General features: G+C 44.3%; 1 protein-coding gene across 1 annotated transcript; it reads left to right on the top strand.

The window, feature by feature from the left end:
- Nucleotides 1-6,666: 6,666 nt before the first annotated feature.
- Nucleotides 6,667-8,487, top strand: LOC107045392. The gene has a single exon (XM_015267670.1). The coding sequence runs from the start codon at nt 6,667-6,669 to the stop codon at nt 8,485-8,487; it is 1,821 nt and encodes a 606-aa protein (XP_015123156.1).
- The last annotated feature ends 1,305 nt before the right edge of the window (nt 8,488-9,792 follow it).

A 9,792-nucleotide genomic window follows, 5' to 3' on the forward strand; every position in this document is an offset into this window, starting at 1 on the left:
ATGATTTATGACCATTTGCACTTAACCCTTGCTGTGATGACTCATTCTTCTTATCTCAGGAATGTCACACTTTCTCTTTTCAGGTATAAAAAAATGATTTACGACCTTTTGCACTTAACCCTTGCGATGATGACTCATTCTTCTTATCTCAGGTAAAATCTCTAAAATGTTAAAAGGTTTAGGAGTCGCGACTTAAACCGCGAATTAAAGCCGCGGATTGAAAGCGCGAATTAAAACCGTGAATCAAAACTACGAATTAAAACCGCGAATTGAAACCGCGAATTCTAACCGCGAATTAAAACCGCGAATTAATTAATCCCACCAAAGCGCGAATTAAAACCGTGGATCAAAATCGGGACTGAAAACCGCGAATTAAAATCGGGGCTGAAAACCGTGAATTAAAGCCGTGACTTGATTAATCCCACCACCCACTCGCGGGAGCTTCTCCCATACTTCTTGCACCCAGAATCGACGAAATGTAAAATCCGCGAATTAAAACCGCGAATTAAAACCGCAAATCAAAACCGCGATTAAACCGTGAATTAATTAATCTCACCGCACCACCCACTCGCGGGGCCCTCTTCCACAAGTCTCCAGCGCTCGCCCCAGAAACGTTGATCCAGAACCCGCCCTATACATCTACTCAGGCAGTGAGACGGTGAAGCTCAGGGTTATTTTCAATGGCTCAAACGAGACCAGCTCAGGACGATCTTTCAACGAACTCATTCACGCAGGTGCAAAACTCCAAAAGGATATCGCGGATGTACTCCTCTTCACTCGTCGTTACAAGCTCATTTTCATGACGGACATCACCAAGATGTTCCGTCAAATTCGAGTACATCCGGATGACTGGCCTCCCAACAAATTCTCTGGACCGACTCAAATGGAGATATCACCACATATTAACTCACTACAGTCACGTATGGTACAAGGTCAGCTCCATTTCGCTCCATGCGTATCTTGCTCCAGCTCGTCGAGGATGAAGGATCCAAATATTTCCTTGCAGTGGAACCACTCATCAAAGGATGACATGTGGATGATATATGCGGAGGTGCTGATTCGGACGAGGAACATCTTCAAACAGCTCATCAGGTAACTCGACTGTGTTCGTCAGGCGGCCTCCCATTAGCCAAATGGCATTTCAATGGTTCAGCTCTACTCAACTCTCTGAGACCTGACAGCACCTCTCAAGAAAAATGATCCATTGAGGACAAGGAATTACTCACCAAGATCTTGGGGGTTTCATAGAATCCTGGCACACACCGCTACACCTTCTCAATCTCTCTGCCAGAATCCAACTCAATCACGAAGAGAATTATCTTATTGGAAATCGCTTAACTCTTCGACCCACTCGGCTTTCTTGCACCAGTGATGATCAGCGCCAAGATCTTGCTCTTATCTCTTTGGATTGAGAAAGTGGGATGAAACGACCCAGCTTCCTCAACAACTGCTAAGCAATGAGGGCAGTTCAGGAACGAACTCACACAGTTGTCGAGGATCACTATACCTCGGTGGCTTGGACTTCTCACCGGCTACACCGTGGAAATACTGGATTTTCCGATGCCTCACAGCTCACAATGTCAGCCGTGGTTTATCTCAAGGTCTTCGACAGAAATGAAGTACCTCAAACCACACAAGTTTGCTCAAAAACCAAGGTGGCACCGCTCAAACGGTGGACAATACCACGGTTAGAACTCACTGCGGCTCTGCTCCTGGCCACATTGATCAAGTATGTTCAGGATCAACTCAACCTCATGAATGCCACCACCTATTTCTGGACGGACTTATCGATAACGCTCACTAGTCCATGCGCAATACCCCTTTCTGTATGCAATGGTATGTCGATGAACTTTTGTTTTTCTATGTTTTTGGGGGGGAGGAATCCGAATCCATCGGTGTTTTTTACCTAAAGTTATGCGACCACTTTGTTATTAACCATTTACAGTCCCATCTCGTGCAAAATCGTTTTTTTCGCGAAAACTATCATATTTACAGCGAAATAAGTTTCTACCAAATTTATTCCTTAGGTTTTAACGAACAAATTTCTTTTTTACTTGTTTAAATCGGATGATTAGTAATGGAGTTATGCACATTTGTTTATGGGAATAGCGCATGCCAACGTCGTCCACGGGTCGCGCGCGCCACTATCCACCCAGAGTATTTTTTTTTCCTTACGGAGATAATGACAATAATAGAAGAAACGTAGTGATTAGGTGTATTAATTGTTTTTAGCCTGGAAGTACATTATTTATTTACCTCAATTCCATCGCCAGTATCGATAATGTCACCACGAACGTGCTTGCATTCATATTCATACCTATATCAATAGCTTCATCTGTTTGAGTACAGTATCCTTGTAAAATTATGTGGAAAAAAAAATTAGTGGTGTAGGGAGAGAGTCTGCACATTAAAAATACATGAGTTTCTTCAAATAATTAAATATAATTTCATGCATTCATATAGAAAATTATATTCACATATCGCTGCAAAATCCAGGGGCTCTATGGCGGCCCGCACTCGACAAAAGTCCCGATGGTACTAACGCTTTTGACTATTTTATTCACGATTATTTTGTCCACGGTTATTTTTGTTTTACTAAGAACTGTCCTGGTGTATTGTTTACATCATGGGCAGGTATCGATTCCTTGAATTCGGCACAGTGGACGTATGCTGCTCAAAACAACGCGCGTCTTCTTTTTTTAGCACTTCGAAAATATCTCCGCAACTGACAATGGGATTTAAAGGTAACTGAATAACATTCGTCTAGGTTAAAAACAATTAATTAAAATAATCATTACGTTTTTTCGATTATTGCCATTATCTCCGTAAGGAAAAAAAAATACTCTGGGTGGATAGTGGCGCGCGCGACCCGTGGACGACGTTGGTGCGCGCTATTCCCATAAACAAATGTGCATAACTCCATTACTAATCATCCGATTTGAACAAATAAAAAAGCAATTTATTCATTAAAACCTAAGGAATAAATTTGGTAAGGACTTATTTCGCCGTAAATATGACAGTTTTCGCGAAAAAAACGATTTTGCACGAAATGGGACTGAGAATTGTTAATAACAAAGTGTTCGCATAACTTTAGGTAAAAAACACCGATGGATTCGGATTCCTCACCCCCAAAAATATAGAAAAACATCATAAAAGTCCATCGACATACCATTGCATACAGAAAGGAGGTGTTGCGCATAGACTACACTTGGATCAGCTCACACTTACCAAGATGGAACGAATTCGTGAATAATCGGGTATCACTCATCCAGGAGCTCACTCAGCATGCTCATTGGCGATTGGTACAAGGCAAGGAGAATCCTGCAGACGGCGCTTCTCGAGGTTGATCACCATCGAAACTAGCAGCTCACAAACTCTGGTGGATCGGATCACTATGGCTCCATTACGACAGCTCATCATGGCACACTCATGTGTTGGAAAAGGACCTCAACGTAGACGTCGAAGAAAAACTAGGAGTTCTACTACATGTACATGCTCAACCACTCGCTCTCTGGGATCTCATCGACAGATTTTCATCTTTCAACAGTCTGCTCAGAGTCACCGCAATCTGCAGAAGATTCGTCGCTCGGCTCAGGAGAGTTCCGAACTCTTCTGTCCATTATCCACTCACTCTTGGTGATCTTGAAGAGGCCGGCATCATCTGGATAAAGCTCACTTAGGCCGCTCACCTCAAGGACAAACTCCGAACCATATCACGAGGTGAAAGATTCACCAAATCTCATCCTCTCACCAAGCTGGCACCCTTCATTGATCACCAAGGGGTCTTAAGAATTAGAGGTCGGCTCAAGTTCGCTCACAGCAACCCAGAGGGCAGAATCAGGCAATCCTTCCGAAGGAATCTCAACTGGCCTAATTACTCATCGGACAAGCTCATCTTCAAACGCTCCATGGAGGCATTCAACTAACACCCAGCCATCTCAGAAAGAGCTACTGGATACTCGGAGGCCGGGCACCAGTACGCTCCTTGATTCTCAGGTGCATGACATGCGCTCGCCAACGTGGAGCGCGTGCTCAACAACTCATGGGCCAGTTGCCACCAATTAGACTCACCCCCGCTCGAGCCTTGCTCAACACTGGAGTCGACTATGCCGGCCCAGTGTCTCTCAGGTCATGGAAAGGGCGGGGTCACAAATCGTACAAGGGCTGGCTGGCAATTTTCATCTGTATGACCACCTCAGCGGTTCATCTCGAGGTCGTGTCAGACTACTCAGCGGAAGGATTCATCGCAGCCTATCATCGGTTGACGAATCATCGTGGGATCTGTAAATCCTTGTTCAGCGATTGTGGGACCAACTTTCTCGGCGCGGACAAGGAACTCAAACGGCTCTTTTCGTTAGGATCATCAGAATCAAGACAGCTCGCCCAGCTTCTCATCAACGATGGGAGACAATAGTCGTTCAATCCTCCAGGTGCACCTCACTTCAGAGGGAAATGGGAAGCGGCGGTAAATTCGGTGAAATTCCATCTCACTCATACTATCGGCGAGGATCTGCTCACCTTCGAGGAACTCACAACGTTACTCGCCTAAATCGAGGCAGTACTCAACTCTCGGCTATTGGAACCGCTTACTGATGATCCTGAAGGCTGCTCAGCTTTGACACCAGGGCATTTCCTCATTGGTCAGGCTCCCATGACACTTCCAGAATCCTCACTAGGGCAGTTCAACGTCTCTCGACTCTCCAGATGGCGGTTCAAACAACGACTTCAGAGGTTCTGGAAAAGTTGGTCCACTGGATATCTACAACGGCTCCAATCAATATCCAAGTAGCACTACCCGACGCATCAAATCAAGATGGACTTACTGGTTCTACTCACTGACGAGAGATTTCCGCCAACCAAATGGCCTCTAGCTCGAGTTACTGCTCACCCACTCAGGACCCACTGCTCTTCACTCAGGACAGAACGGACTCACCAGAGTTGTCACCATCAGAACAGCTCAGACGACACTGACGAGACCCATCGCCAAGCTTGCGCTCCTGCCCATCTCACCATCCGAAGAGTTGAACCAGGTCAGAGCACCGACTACGGCTCAAGGCCCTTCACCTGTAGATCTCAATGACCGTAATGGATTTACAAGCCGGAACAACCGATGAGATTCGGAGGGAAGATGAGGAGATCCGAGTCCGGACAAAATTTATGACAAAAGAAACGATGTCAGGATGTCAGGACAAAAGAAACGGAACAATAGGAGTCAAGAAAAACAAAATTCCGACGCGATGAGATCATCACGGGATCGAAAAATGAGAGAGTGTGACATCCGTCAGAAAATTTATTTAAATTTATTTTCTTACGTCGTCATTCAATTATCTCAGTGGTAGAAGCGACTTTTGAAACCCAAAATTATCTTCTGTGACCGGGGAAAGTGACCCCCTCGATGTTAGGAATATTTCGGCTGCACACATCTGTGAAAGATGAAAATGTTCCCAACGTCGAGTTTCTCCTAGATTAAGGAGATATCAGCTGTGTAGTATCAGCTGCACTGTAAACACTTGAGTCTATTCTCGTCTCCTTAATCATGCATCTTCCACGTGTGACCATAAATTTCAATAAACACTGGACTCTTGAACCGGAAAACTATTGATAACAAATTCTAAGTGTGGGTCCAAATTTTGTAACTCCCACGATGAATATTTAATAAAAAATAGAGTAACGATTTCGTTGCCCACGAATGATTCTTTTATGTATATTTTTCCATTTCGGATATTAATTAAACTATCATAATTGTTTAAGAAATATTATCAACGTGGGAAAACCACAAAATAATTAAAGTTTAAACAATATTTTTATGTCATTGAATTATTATTGAATTACTATTCAATTACTATTTTTCCTCAATGAATTATAATTTATCATAAAATTTCATGAAATTTATAGACAATTGTATTCGAAGATTATTAAATAGTTTAAGGAAAATACTGAATTGTTTCAAAAAAAATTAAATAACAAAGATGTTAACGCTACCTTGTTGATTAGCACAGCAAGACCACCACTGCCTCTGCCCATTGTTGCTTCTCTTGTAGCAACTGACCAGTGACAGACATACTTCGATGACCCTAACCCTCCAGCACTGCCTCAACCCCGCGAGTCTCATACGCACAGACATTCACATATACTTAAATGGAAAGTTGAGCTGACGGACTCCTCACAGGCCATGAGGACCTCGCCTAGATTATTACAAGCCAACTCTCTCACTGACCCCGCAGCTCTGTATGATATGCTTTATGCCGCGATAGCAGAAGCAGCCTCATCCAGTGGTATGATAGGAAGAAAGCCCCACCCCGGCCCCCACGGTCTCCAACCTAGCCGTCATCGTTGGGAAGATGAGGAGTACAGGGCCCAGAAAAACGCAGTAAATAGATCGCAAAGAGCCCTCCCCAGAGACAAATTTAATCCTTCCTCGGCCGCAATACTTTATCGACATGTCACTGAATACAGAAACTGCTGGAAAAAGAAAATCAGGGTCCACTCCAGAAGGCTGAAAGACCGTATGGCCAACAAGAGAAACGCCAGCGAATTCTGGAACACGGTGAAATCCGTCCGCCCGTCTACGTTTGTTCCAAATAGAGTTTCCAAAGATGTCTGGGAGCAATTCTATAGCCGTATATACCCCCCAGAGCTCTGACAGTCCCCTGCATCCCAGATATCATGGATCCATTCTTAGAGAAAGACATAAGCCGCACTGAAGTCTGTCGCAACCTAAGAAGCAGTAAATGTGCTAAAGCCCCTGGACCTGACGGTATCGCCAACGAGTTTCTCAAGCATCTTCCCCCGGACTGGGTCCAGAATCTAACAAAGATGCTGAACAATGCTTGGAAGGAGAAGAATGTTCCTGACTGCTGGCCCAAGGCTGCGCTGTCCATGCTCTTCAAGAAAGGAGATCCTGCTGACCCGATGTGTTACCGAGGTATAGCTCTCATTAATAACATCCTCAAAATGTACACGGGAATTTTGCACTCCCATCTTGAAGCCTGGATGGCATCCCGCAATATTCTCCCTGAAGAGCAGGCTGGCGTTCGTCGTGGTAGAGGCTGCATTGACCAAACATTCTCCCTCGTCACCGCCGTACAAACAAAACTGAGATTGACAGGTAACACAATTTATTGCATCTTCATTGATTTTAGGAGAGCGTTTGATTTAGTCCCTCATCAACTGCTATGGGAAAAGCTGGGCAAATTGGGTGTGAGTGGGAAGACCCTTAGAGTCTTTCGCAACATTTACGATAATGCTTCGGTCAAGGTGCGCCTTGGCATGGACTACACGGAGGACTTTGAGGTGACTGAAGGGACCTTGCAGGGTGACAAACTGAGCCCTCTGCTCTTCATCGCCTACATCGCGGATTTCATCGAATTCCTAGAGAGAAAAAACATTCAATGTCTCGACATAGGTGGTAAAAGTCTCAGAGCCCTCCTCTACGCCGACGACACAGTGGTCCTTGCAAGATCCTTGACCGACGCCCGTTATATCCTGAAATGCCTCCCCGAATACTTCGACGCCAATGGTCTGGTAGTTCACACGGGTAAAACGGAGGTTTTGGTTTGTCGCCCGTCTGGTAGGGTGAGAGCGCATGAAAAGTCTGCTTTCTTCTACAAAGATCAACTCGTTAAGACAGTTGAGCAATGCACGTACCTCGGCACGGTCTTGGATGGCGCAATGTCTGGTAATCAGGGAGCTATCTCTGCCATGCAGAAAGCTAGAATAGCCATCGCCACTGCCAACTCAATTCTCCGCCGCACCAAAGCCGAGGACTGGCACTCCAGGATCAAACTATTCGATAGCCTCGTGTCTTACACTCTGCTATATGGAATCCAGACCTGGGGCCCTGACCATCTTAATGAAATAGAAAAGATACAGACAGACTATTTTAAACGCATCTTTCTTCTCCCCAGCAATACCCCGGGCTACCATATCAGGCTTAAACTGGGCATTCAACACCTTGCCCTTCGGGCTTTGAATTTCATCTGGGACTGGATCTGTAAGGTCCTGAAAATGAACCATGAGAGATGGCCCTATATCTGTCTGATGGAAACGATTCGACTCTCTCGGTCTCCAGCCTGCATAGCAAAATTCAATTGGGTCTCTAGAGTGAGCGACATCTTCGCCTCGGTTGGTCTCCCCTCAATGTTTGACCACCTGGACTTAGCCTTCTGGATGGAACGGAGACAGACCTTCATCGAAGCCCTAGAGTCGAAACTGAGAGCCACTTATTACGCTAGCTTACTATGCTCGAGCTCGTCACAGGTTCAACTAATCAGGAGCCCCTCAGATGTCACTGCCAACTACTTACGCTTCAGAGGAGGGATCCACGCCACACGAGTCGCCATCCAGCTTAGACTCGCTAATGTTTATGTATGTGGAGTTGTTTGCAACGGCCTAACATACAAGCTGACAACTGGATCTCCCTGTCGCCATTGTGACCTGAATTCGCTGGAAACGTTGGAACACTTTCTACTGGTTTGTCCGGCATAACCTCTGAGAGAGGTTCATTTCAGTGACCTCCTATGCGACGTCCCCTCAAAGAACCATCTGCTAAGAATCCTCTCTATTCCTACCCCCAAGCATCTTTTCGCCCTTTACAATTTCGTCGTCAAGGTCTTGTCCTCCAGATCCACTCTCCCTGCCTCTCCTGCCGCTACTCGTCCACCCTAAAACTCCCCATTAACCGCTGAACTGGCTCCTCGCCCTCTATGGATTTTGCATTATCTATATTATTCCGTCTTCTGTTTCAGCTGGCAATGCTTAAGAATGCTTAAGATTAGTCTGTCGTCTTTTATCGCCCAAGTAGAACAGCTCTGACTTTGTCACTATCTTTCCACCAAGCACGATACTCAGGTGGGGCCTTCCATCTTCTGCGTTAACTGCTTAAATGCTTAATCTTAATTACCATAACCTACAATAACAGACGACTATAGGGAATTGTACTGAGATGATGTTTTGAGTTTTGAGTTTCTAATTTTTTCAGTTCTGTCTTCGCAAACTGATTCGCTGCGGTATCCTTTATTATTACTGCTACTGCTTGGTTTCTCTCACTTGCCATTTGCCACTTAGCATTTATTATTCTCATTATTAGCCCATATACTTTGGCAAACGTGGTATAATATTTTTATTTCATCTTTTTTGTAAACGTTTGTAAGCCTTATTTTTTATCTTCATTTTTATCACTATTATTATTATTCTCCACTCTAGTTTTGCTTTATAGTCGCTTATTGCTGTACTTATCATTAAGACTTCCACCTATAAAACTAGATCATGCACCCTCTTGCTACAAGAGAACTATGTAACTTCTCATAAAGCAATAAATAAATAGTATAATAGTAATAGATGTTAACGCTAAGTTGAAAATAAGAGATAAAAGAGAATTGTGGAGGGAATATATGGGCATTCCTAAACCAATTTTCATTGGTTGTTGGGGAATAGAAAAGACCGCCTACACCCCAAAAACATCTTCATGTAGAGAGATGGAGTTGATCTCGAAACAAGGAGATTTCAAACCACTGGAGTGAGAAATTTCGGCTAGAGTCATTTGTAATTGGTCCCCGAAATTTCCCTATGCATTATTAGGGTACACCCTCCTAAATTAACTATAAATACTTGTGCGCGATAGCAGTTACTGTTGCAGTTGCAGTCACGGCTACAGTGGTAGTGTCGTAGCTCATATCTGAGAGTGAGTATACTCCAGTTTCTTTTTGGACACGGTTCCAATTTTATTATCGACCTAGTAAGGCGATATTTCAAGTCTGTCGTGACTTTTTATTTTCATTTAGTCTTGTCTGA

This window comes from Diachasma alloeum, unplaced genomic scaffold, assembly GCF_001412515.2.
Source record: "Diachasma alloeum isolate Michigan unplaced genomic scaffold, Dall2.0 Dall_scaffold_00924, whole genome shotgun sequence".
Classification (NCBI taxonomy): Eukaryota; Metazoa; Arthropoda; class Insecta; order Hymenoptera; family Braconidae; genus Diachasma; species Diachasma alloeum.

Bases quoted from the DNA above. Each gene is read 5' to 3' on its own strand.
- LOC107045392 (XM_015267670.1), top strand. From the start codon at position 6,667: ATGGATCCATTCTTAGAGAAAGACATAAGCCGCACTGAAGTCTGTCGC.